Source organism: Monodon monoceros, unplaced genomic scaffold (genome assembly GCF_005190385.1).
Source record: "Monodon monoceros isolate NGI ecotype Baffin Bay Population unplaced genomic scaffold, NGI_Narwhal_1 Super_Scaffold_7, whole genome shotgun sequence".
Taxonomy (NCBI): Eukaryota; Metazoa; Chordata; class Mammalia; order Artiodactyla; family Monodontidae; genus Monodon; species Monodon monoceros.
In genome coordinates, this window is record NW_021703784.1 from 68,755,594 (window position 1) to 68,780,762 (window position 25,169).

The following is a 25,169-nucleotide window of genomic DNA, read 5'->3' on the forward strand; positions in this document are numbered from 1 at the left end:
GAGACAGACAAGTTCTGCGTGACCTCACAGGCCAACCCTGAACTACAGGCAAGAGTCTCCTCCACATACTCCTAGACCAGGTTCTCTGGGACCAGCTCTAAAGCGCTGAGTGGAGGTGAGTGGAAGCATAGCAGGGCCTGGGAAAAGCCTCCTAGTCCACAAACCTAAACCTCCTCCTGAATTCCTTCAGTTTTCTGGGGTGATGCTGATGTGAAGAGAGTCAACACATTCATTAAGTCACTTGAATGAAGAGGCTTGGCTAGAACTAGTTCATCAATTAGCAAGCCTGGCCCCCAGACTGGCCCAACAGGCTGCCTTGTACACAAGAACCCTCAGTTAATGCTTGCTGAATTCAAATAAATAGAATTTATGTCAGGGTCCTGAAAGAAGAGATACAGATCTGAAGTTAGGTTCAAAAGCAGGCTATTTTCCATTTTCAAAACTTTGAGTGTGGGGGAGAAGCCTGGTTGGGCACCCAATGGGGGAACACTGGAAGCTGCAGGACCCAACCTGGAAGAAGGAAAACCACACAGGGCCTTTCTTCCTCTCAGCTTTGGAGGCAGAGGTAGCTATCAGCGGGGCAGCCTGGTTTTAGGGCAGAGAAGGCAGGGCTCTAAGGCTGCCTTTCCTGAGTGAGGCAGGGGCCACAGCAATGGGTATCACCCCACCTGGCCTGAATTCACACTACTGATCAGGTGAAGGCTTGGTAACATCTATCCTCAGGAGTCTGGGAGGGAAGGAGGCGGGGCTTCCTGCTGCTAAGTGAGTAGCTAGGAACCCAAGGCAGGGCCAAGAACCAGGAACACAGATCACCCTCAAGTATCTGCAAGGTTAGGTCACTACTGTCTCCCCTTGGGGCTGTTTCCCCAAATGATCAGTAGTAAAACCCTTAGAAAAATGCCCAGGAGCTTGTCTTTGAGAGCAAAGAGGCAGGGGGAGCTGAGGCGAGGCTTCTCACGACAGCCTGGCTGGGGCAAGGGTTCCCCAAGGGAGCGCTTGGGGTGGTGAGCAGGCTGAGTCCAGGTGCAAAAAGAGAAGGCCCCTGGGTAGGGCTAACATCCCCCACAGGTGAAGACTCCAAGAAGAAATCAGAGCTCAGAAGGGATGAAGAACCCTTGGGTCACCTGGAAAAAAAAGGCTCTTCTGTGTTGCTCCTGCAGGGTCTGCTTCAGCTGCTCCACATCTCTCTCTAACTTCAGGTATTCATTCCAGGCATTTTCCATCTCCTGTTGGCCAAGGAAATGCTTCTGATTCTTCGTTATGCCACGCCCACCCCTCAGAAGGCCCCATGAGCACCTGTGCTCCTGACCACTGCTGACCCGACAGGGGAAGAGGGAAGGGGAGCCTGGTGGGTCTCAGGCAGGCCTGGGGAGAGAGACAGGCCACCTGCACCGTCCCCTCTCCCACCCTTGGGAATGCTTTGGTTCCCAGCTCTGGCAGAAAGGGCCTGTACCACATCAGATAGACAAATAAAAGAGTAGAAATTCTGACGTCTCAGAGTTAACTGTGCACAGATCAGGGGAACAGTCTTGCAGGCTGCTCTCAAACATCTGACCCCTTGGGTGTCGCTGTAGCCACCCAGGAGTCACTGGCAGAAAGCACCTTAAGGCACCGGTAGAGACAAGGTAAGCTACTGTTAGGAGGCAGCCTGGAGGCGTTCTCCTTTGCCAAGACCCTCGCCCCCGGCCACCAACTCCACTACAGCTTGGGAGGTGAGAAAAGCAGCCCCCTGGCCAGCCCATGCTGGGGAGGGCAGGGCAGCGTCTGCCACCCTCCACACCCTCTACGCACAGTGGACTCTCTGGAGAGCTCTGCCCGGATGTGGACAAGGTCCTCCTGCAGCAGCCTCTGCTGGTAGGCAATCTTCTCCAGGTGCTGGGGCTGGTCTCGGTACTGCTCCATCTGTCTGTGCAACACCTCCAGCACGGATTCCAGCTGATCCTGCACCAGACAGACCGGGGCCAAAGAGCAAGAGAATGGCAGAACATTCCCAGGAGGCCGTCCCCTCCAACCCCGCCCCGCCACGCCAGGAACTAAGCAAACCTGCTGGATCTAACCGAGGCTGAAGGGGCCAGGGGCCAGCGCCCAGCTAGGGGCCTGAGAGTCAAGGCCTCTGATTCCAGCTCTGACTCTGCCCGTTGGGTGGCCTCCTGGGACAAATCACCTAACAGCTCTGTGCCTGTTTCCTCATCTATAAACTGGGCATTAGGCCATCCACTCCTTAGGGGATAAACTATGAGGCTAAATCAAAGAACAGATGGAAAACTCTCTAAGCACTTGAATAAAAAGGCCATGTTATTTATACACCTTGAGCGTCACAAATATAATGCCTTGTTAAAATGCGGAAAAGAAAAAATTCACACGAAGTGTCTAAGAGACCAAACATCAGTGGCTACCAGCCTATTCCTCCCCTCCCAACCAGACTTGCTTCCCCTATGGCCCAGATCCTTAGAGGAAAGGAGCTTTAGGAAGTGAGAGCCTCTGCCCTGCTACGACTCTGGCCACTTTCTCCAAGGCAGCCCCCGCTTCCCTGGGGTTCAGGAGCCTGGGGTCATCACTGCAAGCCAGTGGAGCCGTCCTCTCCCAGGCTCACCTCACAGGGCTTCCAGGGAGAGGTGGGGGTGGCCCAGAGCAGAATTAAGGTCAGGGAGGTAGTACTTGGAATAAGTAGGCTGAGGTCTCCCTGTAAGGTTTCCTCTGGGTTCAGACAGAAACCCCACAAGAAATACCCTTTAAATTCAAAGACATTGTTCTGGATAAACAGACATCTGTTGTCCAGTACTAACATGAGAGTCCAGTCTATACTGAGGAAACACAGGATGACAAAACCCCTGCCACCCAGCCCAAGACTACGCAAAACTGATATACATACTTTGTTCTCCTTAAGGGCTCGTATCTTGTCTTCCAAGTCCTGGAGGATCCTGTCTTGTTCACAGAAGACGCTCAGTTTAACCTGTGAACAAGAACAGGTTGGAGAGGGCCTGGGATGATGAGCAAAGGCCATGGCCTTGGAGCATGATCCAAAAGCCTTTGGCTACAGATCCATCCAAACCCTGCCTGAAGCTGCCCACCCTGGGTCTGGAGGCAGCAGGCAGGTGAGGGGTCAGCCTGTTACTCTGCTCACTCACGTCGATGTCACTCTCGGCAATCTTCACTGGCCTCAGACTTCGGTCCTTGAGAAGATCCCGGCCTGTCATCTGGGAGGTGAACAATTTAAAGGAGGTTTAACCACGGGGTTCGGAATCAGAAGTCAAGAAGGAAAGTTACCCCTACAACGGACAGCTGTGGAAGTCTCGTCAGTGGCAGGTAGGGTCACGGCATGGAAAGGGCAAAAACTTGGGCAATACCTGCTGTATTTTTATGCTTATGTCATTTCCGGGAAAAAAGAAAACCTTTTTGAGATCTTTTAGTAGTACTTGTAAATTTCTCAAATTGAAGAAAACACAGACTTTCAAGTTACAGTATCATCAACTGTAAAGGCTTAAATTTGCCCCAAGTGAGTTCAGTATGAATCGTGGAAGATTCGCCACTGATAAGAGAGTTTTGCTACTAAACCTGGGGTTAAACATAATTAACAGAAGTCCACGACCCCGCCCAGAGCCATAGGATGGGTGGACCAAGAAGAACTAGCAAATCCCTTGGGCATCGTTGAGCCTTACTTCAAGGAAGTCTGAACAGCCCACCTCCCCATGACTAAGATCAGCCTTCCTCACTCTTCTGCTATTTGGGAAGAGGATCTGGCCAAGAGAAGAAACCTGGATTGCCCCTGGCTGAGGTTTTCAACTGATCCCTGAATGGCTGTACTTGCAATACAAGTTACGAGCTACCCTGTCCTCTCAAGAAAGGAAACCACAAAGCAGTCGACAAAAATCACCCAAACTTAGAAGCCAGTGGAATTTCACAACATTTGCCATCTTTCCCTAGACCCAGCGTGGGCGACACGTTGCCCATCTCTCACTGACACCTACGAAGTTAAACACTTAACTCTTTTAGTCCGTGTTTTCATTTCCTCCAAATCTCCTTCTTCGTCAAAAACTGTGCAGGGGCAGGGGAACCATTTTCACAGATGTACCCCCATGGCCAAACCATGGTCAGGGATGGCCAGTTCAAACGTGCCCCTTGTAGGGGAGGCCGTCTGGCTGAACTCCATTTTGCAAATCTGCCCAGAGAAATGGAGGATGGAGCTAGCCATAGCAGAGTCACTATGCAAAGGGTTCCAGTATGGAGGGACACACAGCTGCTGGAGAAATGGTCCTCACTTTCTCCCTACTCCATTAAGTTTGTGAGTGTGAATCAGAAGCAGAGATATATTAGCAAACATTCCCCTCAAAACTCAAGCCGACCATGTGCCCAAATCTAAAGGTCAAGGGAGAAGCCCTCTCCACGCCTTGAGCTGAAGGCTGAGCCTGGGCTGCAGACCTGCCCCCACTCATTCCCCTGCTCCCTTTGGCGGCACAGTAGAGGACAGGGACCACTGTCTTCTTTATCTTGGTAAAGTCAGCCCCGAACGGAAGGCCTGGCACACTGGAATGCACTCGGCAAATTGCTTATTGCCTCACAGGTAGGTGAAAGGGAAATACATGTAGGTCAGTCCTAGAAAAAGTAGAACTCCAGCCAAATTCTGCTCTTCAAACTGGCAAAGTATGTGTACATACAACCATACACACTGTCACAGAACACACTGACCACAGCAACAATCCACAAAAAATGCTGGCTCCTGCAAGGGTAGGGGGCACAGTGTGGGAAGCGAGGAAGGGGAATTAATCCTGGTGAACCACCAACACCAGGCAGGTGTTGAATTTCCCAGGCAGGACTTGGGACCCTAGCAGGTAGCGGTTGGGGAGTCTTCACTCTGTGTCACAGTCCTTTGCCAAAGTGAGGGGCCGTAAGCTTGTCTACTCTCCAAGGGGCTGGCCCTTGCCTCGCTTCCTAGGAAGAAATCATTTTCAAATTGAGATAATTCTTTGGGGACTTCTCCTGTTAGCAAAACTCTTCCCTTTATGTCACTGAAGCTTCTTCCAGGTGATATGTTTTTGATACTGAAATAGCTAGGCAGAGAGTCTAACTGAGCAATGCCTCATTTAACCAGCACCATCAGGCAAGGAATGAGGTATTTCTGCACAAAAAGCGCACTTTCAGAAAGCTGTCTTTTAAACTTTTTGATGGAAAGCTTTCTAAAAGTATGTCCTTTACTACCTTCACAGAACACTGAATATAAATTCAACCTTTTGGGGGATGAATCAGAGTCATTACAAAAATCAGTAATATACAATTTCTTAGAAGTTCGTGATTAGGACTATTTGCCTATCTAGCTAAATGCTCCCAAATTTCTGCGCTTTCATTTCCATTTCAGATTGACTTATAGTGTTTCTTCTCTCTCTCAGGATATGAGCACTCCCTCTTTCCTAAGAAGTAACTTTGTCATTGTCCCCTTTTAATGTGATGCTTTTAAGGTGCTATGAATTAGGAGTTCAAATGACTGAGTCTACGAGGATTAGAAACCCAGCAGAAGGGACACACTTGCTGCTCTTCCCTGTCTCCCTCCCTCCATCTGGGTTTGGTACCCATCAAGGGACATCCTCCCACCCCTTGTGTCTGCCACTATTATGGGCCTTAGTAGATGATCTGTTGTCTCCCCTCACTTGACAATAACCTAATTAGGAGGGACTGTGGGGACTGTGATGTATTTTCTCTGTACCCTCAAAGCCCAGCCCAGGGCCCGGCGTGAGAAGCGTTTGCTTAGTGAGTCTGTGAATGTGACAAAACGAGGTGAGCTGGCTGTGCTCAGGGCCTGAGACCTCTTTCTGTGGAGTAAAGGTCACAGGGTTTAGAGCAGGGGCTTCGTGACAGTGTTTACACAACTCACAGGCCCTGGAAGCTTCTGAATTTAGCTTTGTTCCAGAGAGCTGAGGCTTCTAAGACACAGCCACAAACAGTATATTACATCTCATTTTCCTTTTAAAATTGCACATTTGTGATAGCAATGTTTAAATCCATTCAAAACATCAACTATGGGTCCCTAGCAGCTCTGTCACCAGAAAAAGTGAAAGTTAGTGGGCACTCATCCATTTGAAAGAGCCTCCACATCGGAAAGCAATTAAAGGCCTCCCAGGCTTCTTACTCCCCTCCAGCACATCCCAAGACACCTATATGCAGGGCTCAAGATGACTGGACACAGCTCCTGCTTTCCAACCTGCAGCCTCCCTTGGAATGCTATAAAAGCTGGCCACGTTTCAGGCACTACCTCTGCATCTCTCAAAGGGTGGATGGTGGGGACGTGGGCGTTTTGTTCTAGTCCAGCTCCAGAATGTTTTCAAACATCAACACCCTGCCCTGAAGAAGAGCCACCCTAATCCCAGGGCCACGGTGGAATCTCAGGACACCCCAGCTCCTCCAAGGTGCCCAGGAGCTGCTGCTCCCTCCCAAGGAACCCAGGCTCTAGGGCAGCCCTCACCATGAAGGCAGACGAGCGAGAATGGGGACACAACACAAGCTGGTGGCAAGCTAGGCAAGCCCCACCCACCCCCCGCCCCCAATGGCAGCACAAAAGATGGAGTCACAAAACACTACGGATGAGAGGCTCAGCCTGGTGCACCAGCCAAAACGCTGAGGGAGCTTCAATAGACAGAAAATAAACCGAAATGACTCGCGGGAAGCCTGGAGGCGGTCAGGAGAGCCCCTGGTGAAGCAAGTGATGGAGTCGGCACTGAGCCAGAAGCAATGGAATGGCCCCGCCTGGAGATACAGATCAGATCATCTTACGCTTCTCCTGGGCCGACAGCCCTGTGCTGACTTCTTCAGCACTTTGTAAAGCACGTTGATCAAAGGTTCATTATTTTTTATCTGTTCCAAACAAAAAGGCAAATACAACAAATCGTAACAGGTAAGACATCAAATGACATTTGAAGGAGCCAGAATTTGGGGAACTGGCAAGGGGAAACCTTAAGGAGGATGTGCGTCGTGCAATTCAAGTGAGTGTGTCTCAGTCTGGTTATGCGGCTTCCCAGCCGGTGGACCTTTCCAGACTTCAGTTCCCTCATCCGTAAATGGCGGATCATAAGCGCTGCCTGAAGGATCTTCGCGCAGGCTAGTTTACGTGAGAGTGCTGATTTCAGTGCCCATGTCCTTCCTGGTTCTGCCACAGAAGGCAAGAGGGGACTGCTTCTTCCCCTGTCCTCCCCCCATCACATACTGTAAGATACTGAATCTGTAGTTTAGAGTGGAGCCATGCATTAGTCTCAGCCCCACCCACCTTTGGTCCCTCAGACCCTCGCCTCCACACCTAAACCACTATGTCTTACCCATGATGCCAAATGCTTCCAGCCCCTTTGAGAAGGAACCGTCCCCACCCACTAAGACACTGGACCTCAACCCTGCCTCCACCACTGAGATCACCCAGGAGCTTTAAAAGACTGATGCCTGAGTCCCACTCCAAGAAAACTTGGATGTAATTGGCCTGGGGTGGGGCCTAGGCACTGGGATTCTTAAAAGCCCTCCTGGGTGAGTCTGATGTGCAGCCAGGAGTGGGAATCACTCCACTGAAAAATGGTTCTCACACTTGAGCATGCTTCAGAATCATCTGGAGGGCTGTGAATATACACACTTGCTGGGCCCCACCTCCAAAGGTTCTCACTAGGCAGCTCTGAGGTGGGAGCCAAGACTGCTCATTTCTAACAGAGCCCCAGGAACTGCTGACACTGTTCATCTGGGATCACACTCTGAGGACCACTGCTTTTAAACCATGCTTCTCAGCCATACCCACACATTAGAACACCTAGGGAGTGTCTTTCTTTCTTAAAGAGTAACACCTGAGTATTACCAATTAAATCAAAGTCTCTAAGGGGTAAGACCCAAGCATCCATATTCATTGCTCTAGTTCATGCCCAGCGTTAACAATCTCTCTTCAGAATAAAAGACCTCTGCTTACTGTGCACAAGAATCACCCCAGAGCTTGATTTTAAAAACACAGAATTCTGGGCATCATTTCCAGCGGTTCTAATTCAACAGAACCCTCCAGATCTGCAATTTTTTTTTTTTTTTTTTTTTTGCGGTACACGGGCCTCTCACTGTTGTGGCCTCTCCCGTTGCGGAGCACAGGCTCCGGACACGCAGGCTCAGCGGCCATGGCTCACAGGCCCAGCCTCTCCGCGGCATGTGGGTTCTTCCCGGACCGGGGCACGGACCCGTGTCCCCTGCATCCGCACGCGGACTCTCAACCACTGCGCCACCAGGGAAGCCCCAGATCTGCAATTTTATATCAAGCTCCCAGATCATTCTGAGATAGATGGTGTTCCAGACCATGACTTAAGAACTCTGCTCCAGAATCTAACTGGAAACAGACTCTGAACAGAGAAGCCTAGATCTCAGGCTCTGTCAGGAAAAGTCCAAAGCCCAGGCACCTGGAGCCACTGATGACGTTCCTCACTCGGGACAATCTGCTCCACCTAAAAGGCACCACCTGTGTAGTTGCAGGTGCCCTTCCCCCACCTCACTTTACCAGCTGTGCTTCCCAGATGCATAAAAACAATTCAAGCCGTAAACAACAGGGAAACTTCATACCCCCTTTTCAGACCTGGCTCCGGTGTAGGGTTCTGAAGAGCAGAACATTAATGCCAGAAATACAACTCAGCGAATGCAACTTCAGGGCAGATGAGGTGCATGGCACACGGAAGAAAGGAGGCAGGTGTGAAGTTGGTCACAGGGTTCGAATCTCAGCTGCATACCTTTGCAGAAGTTACCTCTCTGAGACACGGGTTCCTGATTAGTAAGGTGGGGATAATAATTCTTATTTGCTCAAAGGTGCTGAGAGGATTAAGTGAGATAATGAACAACGGGTGCCCCACAACTGCCAGGCAAGGACAGATGCTCAATCGGCGTGAAACCCTTTCCACCCTGGCACTGCCAAGTAAAATGCCAGGAAAGTAAGCATTTCCAAAGAGGACACCAACACAGAGCATCTTCTAAGAGAGTGGAGTCTGCTTTTATTTGCTCATTCGGCACCCCAGCAGGAATGCTCACGTCAGGAGACCAAGCTCCATACATGTGGGCAAACACCACCAAGGGGTTCTGGAACCCAAGCACCAGCTGATGGAGGCGGAGGGGACATGGGCTCTGGATCCTTAAGTCTGCGGCCTTTGGGACAGGGACGCGGGGGACCCTGTGCCAACCTGGTGGGGGCAGGGAGACCATCCTTCTCCAGAGAGGCTTACCTCTCCCCACAAGGACCCAGGAGGGACCTCTCACAAGAAGCTGGTCACAGCGGGGCTGTGCTCGGCGCCATCTCCATGACCAGGCTGGGCTACACCGCCCATTCAGTTGTGTCTTCCGAGGCCCTCGTCTCAGGGACCCCACTGGGCTCGCGGCAGCTCATCTTGTCTAGCACGTCACAGGATCTCAAGAGTCAACGGGCCTGAGGGTTTTCCTGATCCAGTCACATCCCACTCAGTGCTCACCTGGCCTCAGCTGCGCCCCAGTGATGGGGAGGTCACTGTGACCTGTGGTGGCCCTTTTAGATAAGTCTTTCTTCTACTCAACTAAAACCTGTCTACTTGTAGCTGTGATCCACTTGTTTTAATCGCCCCTCAGAGCCACGGAAGACACATGGTAACATTTTAAAGCTTTATAGACTGTCTCTATGTCTTGCCTGCATTGCCCCTTCCTCCTTCAACCGACCACACTGTAGCTGTGCTGCCTGCTGCTGTGTTTCTTGTTTCTGCCCAGTCTGCTTTCCATTAGGGAATCCCCCACCCTTCACTCCACAGGGAGGCTCGGCTGGGATGAAGCCAACCTGAGTGTGCAAGTGGCCACGTTTCTTCCCTGGCCGTGTGGAAAGTAGAACAGTTGGTGGCATGGCCTGAGCTCCTGGAACACAAGCCCTGGCTACGTGAACCAGTATATTCCCCTTGTGGCTCAGCAGGCTGACTTGGGTTTCGGATACCTGCCAACAAAAGCATCCCGCCTAATACACTCCTCAGCCACAGTTCTTGCAGCCCCTCATCACCTCTCCTTTGATTCCAGCCCTTCCCTCGTCTGGATCCTGAAGTGAAACGTCCATCTGGGAACTCTACACCCCAGCTGGGTCTGAGCAGAGCAGGCCCACTGCCTCCCTGATTTGGAGGGAAGCCTGTCTCTTGGAGGGAGGCCAAGGTGATGCCAGCCTTTGTGAATGATGACTCACACACAACACAAACCCCAGCATCTTTTCCCACCCATGTTGCTGGTAAGCCAAGTGTCTCTCACCTGCTGGTGCTGTTATTGGGGGACTGGTTCTCTAAGAGGAGCTTAGCAACTGAAGTAGCAGCTATAAGACCAGGGAAATTCTGGTATCAACACAGCTGTTTTTCAAGATAAACAGCGACAACTTCCAATCACTAGTTAATGTTTTGGTCACATACGGCTCCTAGATGGTGAAACACCCCAAGGATGCAACCTTGTCTCTATCACAGCATAAATATTTCCTGGCAGAAAGACCCCAGTTCAGCTCCACAAAAAACTTAATACCTTTGGGTCCACAGTAGTAGAAGCAGCATTGTAAGAGCAGCTGGGAGGCAGGGTGATTAAGAGCACCAGCTTCAGAGTCAGCGCTGCTCCCAAGTACTGGCTCCCCCATAACTACTAACATGGCCTTGGGAGAGTCATTTACTTCTTTGAGCCTCAGTCAGTGAAAAAAAGATAACACCACCTCCCTTATAGGGCTACTGCCGCGGGTACACAATTTAACAGAAGTAAAACATGGTGACTGACACACATTTTGCCCTCTATGGTTATTCCGCTTCTGCTGGCGGTCAGGACACAGACTCCTGGCTCTGCTCTGCTATCCTATGCCTCAGTTTCTCTCTCTCTAAATCCCTTTTATCGAGCTCAAGTTCTATAATCTTTAAATAAAACCAAGCTGAGCTGGATCTTCTCTCCAGGACCACCTGTGAGGTTGGCTCTCTCACACCAACGGGAATCAGAAGACACCTATTTCCTCCTATTTCCTGTCGCTCTGGCTCAGGCACTTTATGAAGTCCCCTCGCACCGTGCACCAAGCACTCTGAAGAGCGTTTTCTGGTACACCTGTGCTGCTGTGAGCCACGCCTCTCCCACAGGCCTAGGTACATCGTGGATGCTCTACAAATACTTCTGTGTCACCTGCATGGCCCCGGGCATGGTGAGGCCAGGGAACAGGGACATGGTGGTACACAGGGCAGGTGGAGGCCGGGGGCTGCTCCAGGTCAGATGGGGGAGGTGGGCATGGTGGAAGGACCTACCCAGGTTCAGAGCGCAGGAGGGAGGGCTGGGCTGCACATCTGGCCCACACCACCACGTCTGGGCACTGAGACCTGACTACCATACTCACTCACTCATGCTCTACGTGACCTGAATACCACGTAAGCTAGAAAACGTCCTGGTTTTGAGAGAACCCTCCTTGTTTTGCTCATGTCTGAAAGCCAAGCCTGACTTTTCTTCACTGCACCTTCCTTCCTAAAGCCTAGAAAGACTCCGGAACCTGGACAATCTGTCCCCACTTTTCCAGCCACACCACCCTCACCCTGGCTCTCCCTGGCTCCCACAGTTCCCTTCCCTTTAACGTCAACCAACCTAAAGCCCTGGCTCTGCAAGGCTCTGGACACACGCCACCTCCTTCCCAGCATGCAGCCACAGTCATCCTCACTATCTCAGCTCTGAGCACTGGGCCAGACAAATCTTTATACGCTCATTGCAAAAAAGTCTGTGTTATTTCAGAACGCTTTCTTTCCCCGACCCAGAACATCTGGAAGTTTCTCAAGGCCAGAGAGCCTCGATTTTTCTCTTCCATCCCCCCTAGCTTCTCCAGAGCTGGATACAGCACAAGTGCTCATTACCAGATACATTAAGTTAACTGAGGGATTCCTAACCAAAGGTGTTGATCTTGCCTCAGAGGGGGGAGGCCCCTCCTCTGCTGCCTTAGGACCTAATGTTCATACCCCTGCTTCTACAAGGCTGGATGACAATCCCCAAGTTAAATATATCTCAAGCCAGGTACACTGGGGACCGAGGGAGGCATGTCCCCTGCCGCAGTCACCTGGGTGTCCTCCCGCAGGGCCCTCTGCCCGCCCTCTCACACCCGCAGTTAATTAAAGGTCACATTCCTTCGGTCTTAAGTCATGGCTCAGGCATAAGAAGTGCTTTTCACAGTGGGAGCTTTCAGAGAGCTGTGGGAACAGAACAATAGCAGCTCTCTTCCAGGCAGAATGCCTCTCGCTTCTCTAGCAGCTTTCCCAGCTCTGTCTGTGCTGTGGAGGCTGATTTAGAGCCTGAACATCATCACCTACAGGGTGGGGCCCGACATTCATCTCCTAAACACGGATGGGAGGGATGGGAGACTCCAGTACCCCTCAGAGCCACATGATTCCATGTGGCACTTGCTCCCCCCACTACAAAACCAGACAATCCACAAAACTGCTTGTGCCTGAAAACACACATCAGTGGCACCCTGTGAACCAAACCCATCCCAGCCCCACTGGAGGCTCTGAAGAAGCAACTGGTTATTATATGGAGGAACCCTGTGGTTCTAACCAAGGACAGGAAGAAAGCAAGATCTCGTGCCCTCATTCTGTAAGCCAGAGACCTTACAGCAGAATTCACAAGAAACTGAGAAGAGCCCAGAGTCTGAGGCTACAACAAATAAGACTCTTCTAAAAGGTACAAACTTCCAGTTATAAAATAAATAAATCATGAGGATGTAATGTACAGCATAGTGACTACAGTTAACAATACTGTATTGCATATTTGAATGCTGCTAAGAGAGTAGATCTTAAAAGTTCTCATCATAAGGGAAAAAAAAATTTGTAACCAAGAATGGTGATGGATGTTAATTAGATTTGTGATCATTTCCCAATATACACAAATATCATTATGTTGTACACCTGGAACTAATACAATGTTATATGTCAATTATATTCAATTTAAAAATGAAATTTCCAAAAGCCACAGCAACCAAAGAAAAAAATCAAAAACCCCAAAACAAAAAATCCCCCTTCTGATTCAGACAGGAGACATCTTCATTTGAAACCCAGATTTGTAAGACCTGCAAGGCCTTTGGCTTTGGGGCTGGTCTCCAACGAGGCTGACACTCTCAGAAAGGTAAGTGTCCCAGGACAGCAAGACCCCTGAGGCCACTCACCTTTAGGTCCAGGTACTCCAGGTCTTTCTTCAGCTGGAGGTAGGTATCGTCAGCCTTCAAATGAAGCAGAGAGAGAAAAAAGCCAGTTATGAACACCAAAGGTGTACACAACTCAGGGCTTCACGTGTGACCCATTTACACCTGTGCAGCTTCGGGGACAAGAGACCACAGCAGACCAACACATCCAGGCCACAGAGGAAGCACAAATGTCTCGGTGCAGCTCAGAGCTCTCTCAGCATAGTGGATCTCACAGGTCTACCATGTGGGGAAAGCCAGCTTGTTCCCACCATTGGCTGGGGACAGTTTGATGAGGAGGAGGGAGACAGCACACATCCCACCAGAGGACCAGGCCAGCAGAGCAGCTGAGGCGGAGGCGAGCTCCTGAGACAGAACGAGAGAGGTCTACCTGGAAGAGGACATGCCACGCTCCAAACCTTTGCACTGGGCCACTTCACATGCATGAAGGAAAATGACCCCCTGATGGGTGCGGATGGATGCCTGGAAGAGGCATGGAGATGACCTAGGTGACCCGGGGAGGTTCCCTTTTGACCTTGGGTTCTAGAACGATAAGCACCAGGAGCTGCAGAAAGTTTCCTGGAAGTTTTGGCTCCGTTTGCCGAGCATGGAGCCAAGGTGGCTGGGTCAGGAGCTAGATAAGGAAGGTCCAGGCAGACCTGTCTGCTTGTGTCATCTCTGACAGTCTGTTGAGTTCTTCAGTATAATTACCAGAAACAGTGAGAATAAGGAAAAGACTCTTTGATTTCCTAGAACTTGTGCTTCCTATGTAATGGATCACAGAAGCTAACTGTGAGGGAGAGGGGCTACGAAAGCTTAAGAAGAACAGTCCGGGCACTTTCTCAGCCAACTAAGAGGCCTCTCAGCAAGCCAAAGCAAGCCAGGGCTAGGAAGGTGGTCCGAGTTTAGAGCTCTGATGTAAAACAAACAAAAATAAATAATGCAAAACGTTCAGGCAGTGCTTTTAAGCATGAGAAGGCCTGAAGGAGCACTGCCAGGGACACCAGTGGTTTGCAAGATCTTATTTCTGTCCCTAAACTGTCTCCTTACCCATCCCTACTTCCTCAATCAGCCCAGTCCTGCAGTAAGAGGGACAGAGCAATGTTACTAAAAATCACCCAAATTCACAAATTAGGATTTTTGCATGTGCTCCCTTATATTCATTTTTCCAAATACATTTCCTGTATCTCTCAGGTCCCACTAAAATAGGACAGGTAAGGATAGTGACAATTCCCTCAACCTCCTCATCTGTCCTCTGCCTACTTCTGTGCAGCTCGGGGGACCAGGCTCGTGTGGACCAGCATCTTCTTTAAGATGCTCGGGATGCCCAGGAGAATGACTGTCTGGCTACTCCTCGAGGAGCTTGCCTGCAACCCCTCATGTCTTGGAAACAGTTTAGAACACTGTGCCAGACAGGACCTGGAATCTGGCTCCAGCCTGCAGGCCACTAGCTGAGGGATCCTGGGCAAGTCACTTTCCCACCTGTCCTCCCTAACCTCTCCCAGGCTACTGTGAAATTCACTGAGACAAGGGGTGTGAAGATGCTCTGACAGTCAGCAGGGCACTATCCAGATGAGAGGGCACCATGCCTTCTCCCTCCAGGCTGACACACACCTCTCAGCATCCCAAGGAGGACCCAAGGTGGCAACAAGGATGACAGCTAGCACAGCCCTTGGACGTGACCACACACCAGCCTGGCAGTCATTACTCACAGGCAGAGAAGCCACAGTTCAGGTCCCTCACACCACATGCAGCCTCCTCCCCAGCAACAGGGGCATGGGCCCCACGATGGCTGCACAGTGTCTGGCAGTAGCATCCAGTAGCAAACAGGCAGGAACAAGGGAGAGAGCCAGACAGCAGGACAGACTAGAGCACGGGCACGAGGGAGCACAGGCCAGCATGTCACTCCCCTGTCCCCGGGGTGGCCCCCAGCCCTGAGAAAGCCCACCGGCGCTGACCTGGCAGCTGGGAAAGGTCAGCTCGTGCTGCAGTAACTGGCTGATGGCGAAATTTCGCACCCTGGCCAACTTGGCCTGATGCCGCCGTAACCGGGTGAGAAGCAGTGAGAGCTCCTCCAGCTGCAGGTGTGTAGACACATCATGAGGAAATTAGGCACCGCAGGAGCACGACGCTGTAATTACTCTTCACCCCGGTGCCGGCACAGCATTGATGCGACACCATTAAGTAATTATTGCATTAATTCTGTCATTAGGACAAGTAAAGGCACCGGCAGAAAAGGAGCTGCAGGAAGTAGTTTTTATCAGGAAACAGCCACCAGCAGTGCAACCTCACCCAGACTTGAGTTTTGAAGACAGTGAACTAATCAAAGCAAAGACCAGGAAGAAAGGAGAGGAGCTAACCGGAGAAAAAGGCAGGTGGCTGGAAAATGCTGCAGACAAAATGCTGCCCAAAAGAGAATAAACACCACAGTCTCCTCCACTTCCCCTGCCACCCCCACCCCCACCCCCTGCTCTTCCGCTGACCTCAGGAGGTCCCAGTGCCAGCGGGATGGGCCTGAGCAAGTCATTCGACCTCTGAGTCTCAGTTTCCTCATCTCTAAAATGGGGATTGCATCTGACTGGCTCAGGGGAGAACTCTGATGAGATTAGCCCTTTGAAAGCTGGATAAGATCAGTCGCCTGGAGGGGGAGAGGAGGTGCTGCTTACCGATTTTCCATGTAAACTGGGAGCACTGACAGTGTGGGTCATGTAACCCATGGAGGGCATGGAGCGTCGGTCCAGATGAGAGGAGTTCTGCAGAAGGGGAGACATGGTCACACCGAGAGCCAGGCGTGGAGGGGGACGGGGGCCAGAGCCTCTGCCACTCACTACCAGGGCAGCCAAGCACATGGCATGGCACCTCTCTCAGCCTCAGACTCTTCATCCATCAAATTGGGATACACATCTTTCTCACCAGGTTATGACAATGACAAACTGTGAGAGCCCCTCCGGATTTAAAACTTAAGTCAGGTTATTATAAATAATTGAACTAGTTAAACACAGACATCTTTCCCTGCCTTCCAAGCTGCAAGGAAGCAGACTTCTAGTTGTGTGACCGTGTGCAAGTAACTTCATCCCTTAATGCCTAAGAGTTCTCACGTGTGAAATGGGCATACGGGTATCCCCTGCTTTACAGAAGTTCGCTTTATGCCACTTTGATTTTACAGAAGACCCACCTTTAGCACCTGATAACCGAAATCCAAAGGGGATTTTCACTTTCACAGAAAATGTAATTGCTTCTTCGCTTTATGCCACTTTGGCTTACTAAAGGTTTCATAGGAACACTCTACCTTCAGATAGCGGGGGAAACCTGAAATAATAGCACCTACCTCATAGGGGTGTTGTAAGAATTAAAGCCTTTAGCGCTACACCCAGTGCTAAAGTACAGTACTACGTGTTACCTATCATTATCCTACATTGCTCAAGTTTGTGTTCAAACCATGTGAGGCTCCTAACGCCCTAATGCTGGGCCCCAGCAGCCTGGCAGGGCGTCCGGAGTCTCACCTTGGTGGTGTGGCCCCATGTCTTCCTGGGAGAACCGCTCAGTGAGATGTCCACACTCCTTCTCCGGTCCGGTGGCTTCACAGTGACCCTCTCTGCTGGCGTGTGTGGCCGCCGGGGTGGGAAGGCCCTCAGGGGTCCCGGGGGAGGGATGTCCGAGGGAGATGGAGGCACAGAGATGGAGCGGGGCACCTCTAGCATGCTCCTGCTTCGGCCCTGGTCGGTGAACTCTGGGGAACCGGCACAGATGGGCGCCGTGGGGCTGCCGTGCCGGAACTGCTGGCGTTGCTGCCACTCGTAGAGCTGCCACACGGTGCCATCCCGGTGTGCCCGGCGCTCCTCACTCGACATCTTCAGGTGGCTGGCTCGGTCCTGCGCGTACTTGTAGTCACTCGGCAGGTTGCGGGGAGGGGGTGAAGAGCCCCCTGAGGGGTGTCGGCTGCTCCTGGGAAGAGTCTGGTAGTTTTCTGGGAAGGACAGGGATTGGCTGGGACCGTGGCGAGGAAGGGTCTGGTCCAGGGGCAGGCTGAGGAGAAAGGAGAGGACAGGTAAGAGGACCAGCAAGGGGTCTGCTGGGCTTCTGGAAACACAGCTAGGCAAAGCCACAAAGCCAGGCACGTGAGAGAGCCCTGTATGAACCCCAAAGAACAATCAACGCAGACACCCAGGACTTCAGTCACTTCTTCCCTTTGCAGGGGATTCCTAAACCACTTTATCCATCAACCTTGGAGGGTCAACCCCCCTACCAGGCCGACTTGGCTGCCCCACTTCAAGTACAGCATGATTAAACCTGCCTCTCTCTCTTGCCATCAGTCAGCTTTTCCATCAGGCGTGCATATCTCTAGGAGATGCCTCATGATTCTCCCGGTCACCAAGATGTTCCCCAGCACCAAGCCCTGGAGGTTCTTAAAGGAAGTGGCTGGCATCAGTTCCTTTCTTTCCCTATTACTTTAATCTAGATCCTGATTAACTACCTCCACCCAGACAACTCTGAGACCTTCCTAACTAGTTTCCATGCTGTACAGAGTCAACTGCTTGGATATAATCACTCCTGTGCTCCAAAACCATCAATGGCTCCCTAATGCTTATGAAATAAAATCTAACCCCCTTCTCCTGATACTCTCAGCTCTCTAGCACCTGACCTCAACCCACCTTCCCTTCCTGCTGTTTTCTCACTGCTCCTCCTACCCAGGCCAGGATCAAATTGGGGCAAGTTGGCCGTCAAGGGTCCAACATTTAAGGAGGCACCCCCCTCTCAGGTGCACCCCTGCACTTGCTGGAGCCTGAGTGTGAGGGCCTCACCCTAATCTTGCCTGGCCTCCTACACACTTGGACAACTTTCTGCAGTAGAAAAAGCAGAGGAAGTCTGACCTAGGGTTGAATCCACTGGCTGTGTGACCTTAGGCAGCTTACCTGACTGCTCTGAGCCTCAGCTTCCTTACCTATAACATGAGGACAGAGCTACCTCCCTCCTAAGGCTACCCTGAAGAATACATGAGACAGGAAGAGAACACAGGCTCCTTGCCTGACACACAGGCAGTACCTTCACCAGTGGGTGCTCCCTTCCCACTTCTCTCTCCTTACTCTCATAATACTGTTCCTCCTTCCCCTACCTGTATGGGCTCACCTTGCCCTATCACCAAATCTCACTCATTCTCCAGGACACTGTCCCATGCCTCTTCCACAGAGGCCTTCTGCAATGCCACAGCCCTCAGGGTTCCTGCCCTGCTCTGACCTAGTTACTGTACAGTCTGTAACTTTTCCAAGGTCCTGTATTGATGTAACCTTTTCCTACCCGTAAGCTGTCTCTTCCCCAGACAAGCTGTAAATCCTTGCTGGGCAGCAACTGTGTCTTACACTCTGCGGTGTTGTCCGCGGTCTGAGAAAGTGCTGACACATAACCAGCCCTTCAACAAATACTCCAGCACACAAAAGCCGGATAGGATGGTGAAAACTACTACCGACCAGCCATCTTATTTTCTGAAAGAAAAATTCAGCAAGGGCCAACTACAGTTTTATTAAGCTTTAAAAGTCTAACCTGAGAGGCAGCAGGATGCAAAACGGACAGGTTTTGGAGTCAGGCCTGGGCTGGAATCCTGACTCTGCCTTTACCTATCAACTTTATCTAACAAATCTTTATACAGCGGCGCTCACCAGACCTTGTTCTAAGCTGGAAGTGTAGTCCAGCAGCATCAGCACCACCTGGGAGCTTGTCAGAAATGCAGGTTATCAGGCCCCACCTGAAATCAGGAACCCTGGAGGTGGGGCCCAGCCACCTGTGGTTTAACAAGCCCTCCAGGTGGTTGATGTTTGAGAAGTGCTGTTCTAATTGTTTTTTAACTCATTGTATCACTCTCCTTACTGTAAAATGGGGCTACTAAGAACCATTTAATAGATTGTTGTGAGGATTAAAAGTAGTTGTCATGCAAAAAATGGTGGCTTTCTTCTCCTTTTTTATCGTTATCTTTACAATTACGGGAAGTAATTTTAAGATCTCTTCAGCTTGCCCAGCTTGTCTCCTTGCCACCAGGTGGCAGGGTTTGCTATGGATTTCCCAGAGTCAGAGGGGAATGTGTCTCTGAGGAAGGGGCAGTGCCTGAACCCTCAAACAGCAGTGGTGGCACTGGCAGAAACCAGGCTGGGGGGTTCCCCCGGGGAGTTCATGACTTTACTAACCATTGCTCATTCTGCCTGAAGCAAAATGCAAACGAGGCAAAGCACGTCCCCAAAGACCCCAGTGCAATGGTGAGTCCTGGTGCCAGAGGCCAAACCACAGTAACCAACGGATGGTGGAGGGAGGGACACAGGAGGTAGGGCTGTAAGACGAGGTAAAGGTCACCCTGGAGCAGGCAGGAACGCGCAGAGCAGCTCTGTCCTAAGAGCAGATCCATTGGCTGGCCCCCAACCCCAGCTTTATCCAAAAGAAGGCTCGAGGTCTCCTGCCCTCAAATCCTGCTGTGCCACGGGGGTCTCCCTTTCCAAAAGGCACTTATATATTCTGATATAGCCCCTATAAAACGGTCATATCGAAACGTGAAATCAAGTTTTATAACCAAGTACTTATGCAGCAGGCAGTCCTTACCTGAGCTTCCACATCGGTTGTGCAGGACTTCCACGTTTTACTCTGTTCCTCGTGGTAATGTTTGCATCCCTGACTCAACACCCACCCCTGCCATTTTATTTTACAAGTATGCATTACTTTAAACACCGGGGAAAAAATGGAAGGCTAGAATTTCGAAACAACCTCATAGAATGTGGTAAGATTCTAAGGGTGTATCAGTCTGTCCTTGTAAACCATCATTCTAAAGGAGTTTTAAAAAGTGAAATATAATATACATCTCCAAGCACTAAAAGAACAATTAGAAATAATTCCCTGTGTGGTCTAGAGCCGAGAATATGAGATCATATTACAGTTCAAATAACCCTCCTTCCAATTTAGCACAGTCTCAATCACACACAGAGCAGGGATATCCCTCTTCTGTACTATCAACAGGAGGAGGTTCCTTTATTAAGCAGCCAGAACTACTTATTACTTGACTGTAAGAAATTACAAACACATCTTTAAGGAAAAAAAAAAAAAGATAACTCTGGTATGCAATATGCTACAAGTGAACGATCCGACGTTGAGCACTCTGCTTACGCAGAGGCTGACGGCTTTCTTCTCAAAGGGTCGTCTTCAATCCCTCACGTTTACTTTTCAGCCCCCTGAGAACTATTTCTATCATTAGACTGAGATTCCTCTTACTGAGTGCTCAATGACCTCCAAGGCCAACAAACTGTTTTCATTTGGACCTAATGTCTCCCTGCCCCTTAGATAAGAAGGGCTCGAACTCCCCCCTCACATCCTAGGGACAGTCCGACGCCTTCCCCAACCACCTCTTATCTCCTTGCAGTTGACTTCTCATCCTTTAGCTCCCCATGTGCCCCCAGCCCTCATTATGTGTAGCAGAATAACGTAGGTCTGTGGGCTGCCAGAGTTATGTAGAGACATTTCACAACCACAACTTATAACTTACATAACTTACAACTTATACCAGCGGTACGGCTTTGCAAAGTCCTTTCTGCACCCCTGCCACGAAGGGTTTCTCAATGGCCATGCCTTCCTTCTGGTTCCCTTTGGCCTTCCCCTCACATTACTCTGCCTCCTGACTTAACTTCAAAATTCTAGTTCTATTAAGAAGGTCTACTCGTCTAAGCCCATCAAGAAGCTCAGTGGAGCCAAAGGCCTCTGCTACTGAGCCTGAGACCAGGAGAGAGACCCTGACATTCCAGATTCTCCTTCCGTGGTACCCAGCCTCCTTAGAAGGCACCACATCCAGGGAGCAGTCTCATGCTGCCCACTGGACTCCTTCCAAATGAAACTTCCCTCACCACACTCCGGTTTTCCTCCTCCATCTTCTTCTAGACTTCTTTATGCAGACTCTGCTTCTGCCCACCACCTTGGACTGGAGATCCGCAGGGTTCTGCCTTTGGCCCTCTGCTATTGTTCTAAGCTAGTTATTCTCAACCCTGATTATATGTTAGAATCACCAGGGGTAGGGGGCGGTTTTGAAAACTCCTGATGTCCAGGCTGAAATTCGGATCATCAGAATCAGATTTTCCAGCATGGGACCCAGGCCTCAGTAAATGTCAAACCTCTCTCATATACTGGTATCACCTGGAGAGCTTTTAAAACAGACTGATGCCCTCACCTTGCCCCAGACCAAATAAGGCAAAATCTCTTGAGCAGGGTCTCAAATGACCAAATTGTGCGGCCATGATTAAGAACCACTGCTCTAAGCATTCAACCCTCAGTGATCTTGACTACTGCCAGGGCATCAGTTACCGCCTCCAGGGCAATGACTTCCAAATCTCTCCCTAAGCTGAACCCACATTCGCTATAACCTACAGCTTATCTCCACCTGGCCACTCCACAGGTACCACATTCCCCTTCAAGCTCATTTCTTTCTCCCATGCTCACATCTTGTGCACAGCGCCACATGCACCTATTAACCAAGTCAAACTTGAATGTTAACCTCAACTCCACCTGTGGCCCTCCTCACCTTCCAGCCGTGGATGAATCAGTTTCCCAAGCCCTATACCTACCCAATCTCAACGTCTATGTATCCTATCCATCCCCTCCTCACAATCCTCACCATCTTTACCGCTTTTGTTTAGGTCTTCTTCACCTCCTACCCAAAATATGACCACCTCATACTTGGTCATGTTCTTTCCAGACTCTTCTCCATTTAACCATCTTCTCTATGGTCACCAGAGCAAGCAGTTAACCTAAAACAGTAGTTTTCAGAGATGATGTGGGGTGGGGAAACAGGGACCCTTTTGGTGGGGTATAAACTCAAACAGCATTGTTGAAGGTCAATTTTGTAATATCAATCAAAATTAAAATCACATATATCCTTCGACCTAGTTATTCCACTTCAAGTAATTTGTTCTTCAAGTATACCTGCACTTGTTTGCAAAGACAATTAAGCACGGATATTCACTGCAGCATAGTTTGTAATAGCAAATGTTTATAACCAACCTAATTATCCATCAACAGGGAAATTGTATAAAGATCACTGTAGATGCATACAATGCAATACTCTGCACCATTTCAAATTAATAATATGTCTATATGTGCTGATACAGATAGCCAAGATATCTTAAAATATCTATCGATATATTTATTGATATGTTAAGTGGAACAAAGCAAGGTGAAGATCATGGATTTTTGTTTTGTTTTGTTTTTAATATAGTGGTTGGTCTTTGGGGAGTAGATCTAGGTTTCTGAAATAAAACAGGAGGACACTTATTTTTCAGTATTTACCCATTGGTCTTATTTGGATTTTTTACCTTGTAAGTAGATTACTGATTATTTGAGGGTACTGAGCAAAGAGAGATTTACACATTTAGCTATGAAATTGGTGATGAATTAGTAATGGGTACAGAGAAAACTAAGCAAGCTATAAGCATGAAAATTATCAATACCAGAAAATAAAAAACTGTACCACAAATGAAATTTAATTATTTTATACTACATGGCCCAGCTGTGAATATTTATACTTCACATTATATAATAATGTAAAAACTGACTAGTGATCTAAACAAAAATTATGCTATATTATGAAGCTGGGATAAGGGTAAGTGTGTCTTTGGAAAGGAAAGGTAGAGGGGGGGGGAATAAGAGACTTGAATCTTTATCACCTAGAGTAGAATGTTGATAGCTAACTAAAACTGAAAACTCAAGAAACAGCAGTATAAGTTATCTTATTTGGAAATATAGAGATAAATACATAAAACTACTAAAAGAATTGAAAGTGGTTGCCTCAAAGGTGGTGGAATCAGGAATAGGGATGGATGGGGTCATACTACTTAAATTCTTAAAACTATATACAGGTATTACTTTAATAAAAATAAGTTTTTTAAACAAGGGGTAATTAAAACTGCCATTCTGGGCTTCCCTGGTGGCGCAGTGGTTGAGAGTCCGCCTGCCAGTGCAGGGGACGCGGGTTCGTGCCCCGGTCCGGGAAGATCCCACATGCCGTGGAGCGGCTGGGCCCGTGAGCCATGGCCGCTGGGCCTGCGCGTCCGGAGCCTGTGCTCCGCAACGGGAGAGGCCACAACAGTGAGAGGCCCACGTACCGCACAAAAAAAAAAAAAACCTGCCGTTCTCATTTTGGGTGGGGTACATCAGAATAGCCTGGGAAATTTATTTCTTCACCATATTCATGGACCTGCTGTGTGAGAACTGAGATGAGGTAAGGAATATCTATCTAGTCTGAAAAATCTCCTGAGGCCTCTTCCCTGCCGACACCCTTCAAACCACCCTCCTAAATATTAGACACTATCATGCCATGCTCCTGTTTTAAGTCCATCAATGGCTTTCATGGGCCTTCAAGATTAAATCCAGACTCTTCAGTAGGAAATACAGGCTTATCAGGGCCAAACCCATGCCCTTTCTATCTGCTTCTATTTCTGGTTTCTCCTGCTTTTACCTGCCCTTGTCAGCCCCATACCGACTTCAGTTCCTAAGAGTTGCTATCAATGCATATAAAAGGAAACAGCTAACTTATCACGAGTAGCTTCTCTCTGACACACTGTCTCCTCTACTGGATCCCCCTTCTGTTGCTAACATCCAAGTTGGGATACCACTTGTGCACTGATTGCTCCCAATGAGCATGTCCAACCAAATGTCAAACCTCCATGCCACAATCCATATCCGAGTGCCTAACCTAACACCTCCCTCACTGGATAGTTAATAGGTTTCTCAAACTTAAAAGTCCCCAAAATGGAAACCCCGATTTGCCCCCAAAACTTGTTCCTAAGCCTTCCCCATCTCAGCAACCACCCGGTTGTTAAGTCAAAATTTAAGGGGTCATCCTTGTTCCTCTTCCCTTTCTCTCATCCTGCACATCCAATTCATTGACAAGCTTTTCGGTTTCAATCTCCAAAATGTACCTCAAATCTATTTCTTTCTATTTCCATTGGCACCATGCTGGACTACTGCAACAGCCTCTTCCCTAGGCTCGTATCTTCTTTGTGAATCAGATCACATCATTTACCTGTTTAAAACCTTCCAGTGGCTCTCCTTATTGCTTTTTCAAATAAAATCCAAATTCCTTACCTTGGACTATGAGGACCTGCACGATACAACCCCTGCCAGCCTTCCAATCTCAGTCAGCAGTAAGGTCACTTAGAACTACCTCCTAGGAGGTCTACCTAGCCCAGCACCAAGAATAGCAGCTTCCCTCCTCTGTGTCCTTGGGCAGTAGCTATTTTCAATAAAACACAAAATCTGATCAAACAGAACTGACACCTGGTCTGTCCCAGGAGGGAATGGGAAGGTATCTTAGCTACAACACAAAGGGCCTTCCTTCTCCTAGTCTGACCCACAACAATGTCTACCAACTGCTTAGGGAGTTTCCATTAACTCCCAGTGAGCTCTCCACCATCTAACCTCACAACAGCCCACCTGGACCAGATTAAAGAAGCTACACAACCCACACATGCATACAACACCCACATATTCACAACAGCCCCACCCACCTAAAAAGAGGCCTAGCCTATTCCCCTTGGAGCACCACCACCTCCAGACCCCATAGTGGAAAGTGTGGGCCTCACAGCAGGGAGAATGGAGAGCAGCACTTTAAAGCATGTGTATCAGGCCTGTGGCAGACTTGGCCTGAGCTCTGACACATTCACTGTGGCCCCTCCAGCCCTTGGCGGGTTTTCTGAATGCACCACGACTTTGCTATCTCGTCTCCAGTCTGGGGTTTGTTTTAGAAGCCTGAGGATGGGGCTTCCCTGGTGGCGCAGTGCTTGGGAGTCCGCCTGCCGATGCGGGGGACACGGGTTCGTGCCCTGGTCTGGGAGGATCCCACATGCTGCGGAGCGGCTGGGCCCGTGAGCCGTGGCCGCTGAGCCTGCGCGTCTGGAGCCTGTGCTCCACAGCGGGAGAGACTACAGCAGGGAGAGGCACGCGTACCGCAAAAATAAATAAATAAATAGAAGCCTGAGGATGGCGAGGG

General features: G+C 49.7%; 1 protein-coding gene across 11 annotated transcripts in view; it reads right to left on the reverse strand.

Moving 5' to 3' along the window:
* Positions 1–25,169, reverse strand: part of PLEKHA7 (pleckstrin homology domain containing A7) — a 209,981-nt gene that overhangs the window by 22,275 nt on the left and 162,537 nt on the right. For 8 of the 11 annotated variants that reach the window (XM_029207388.1, XM_029207394.1, XM_029207391.1 and 5 more), the window contains 7 exons: positions 16,666–17,188; positions 15,829–15,915; positions 13,148–13,201; positions 3,072–3,197; positions 2,873–2,953; positions 1,792–1,941; positions 1,125–1,226 (listed from right to left, as the gene is read on the reverse strand). In XM_029207388.1, the coding sequence (XP_029063221.1) occupies positions 1,125–1,226; positions 1,792–1,941; positions 2,873–2,953; positions 3,072–3,197; positions 13,148–13,201; positions 15,829–15,915; positions 16,666–17,188 (1,123 nt within the window). The remainder of the gene's footprint in view (positions 1–1,124; positions 1,227–1,791; positions 1,942–2,872; positions 2,954–3,071; positions 3,198–13,147; positions 13,202–15,828; positions 15,916–16,665; positions 17,189–25,169) is intronic. The other 3 variants (XM_029207393.1, XM_029207390.1, XM_029207386.1) reach the window with 1 other exon arrangement.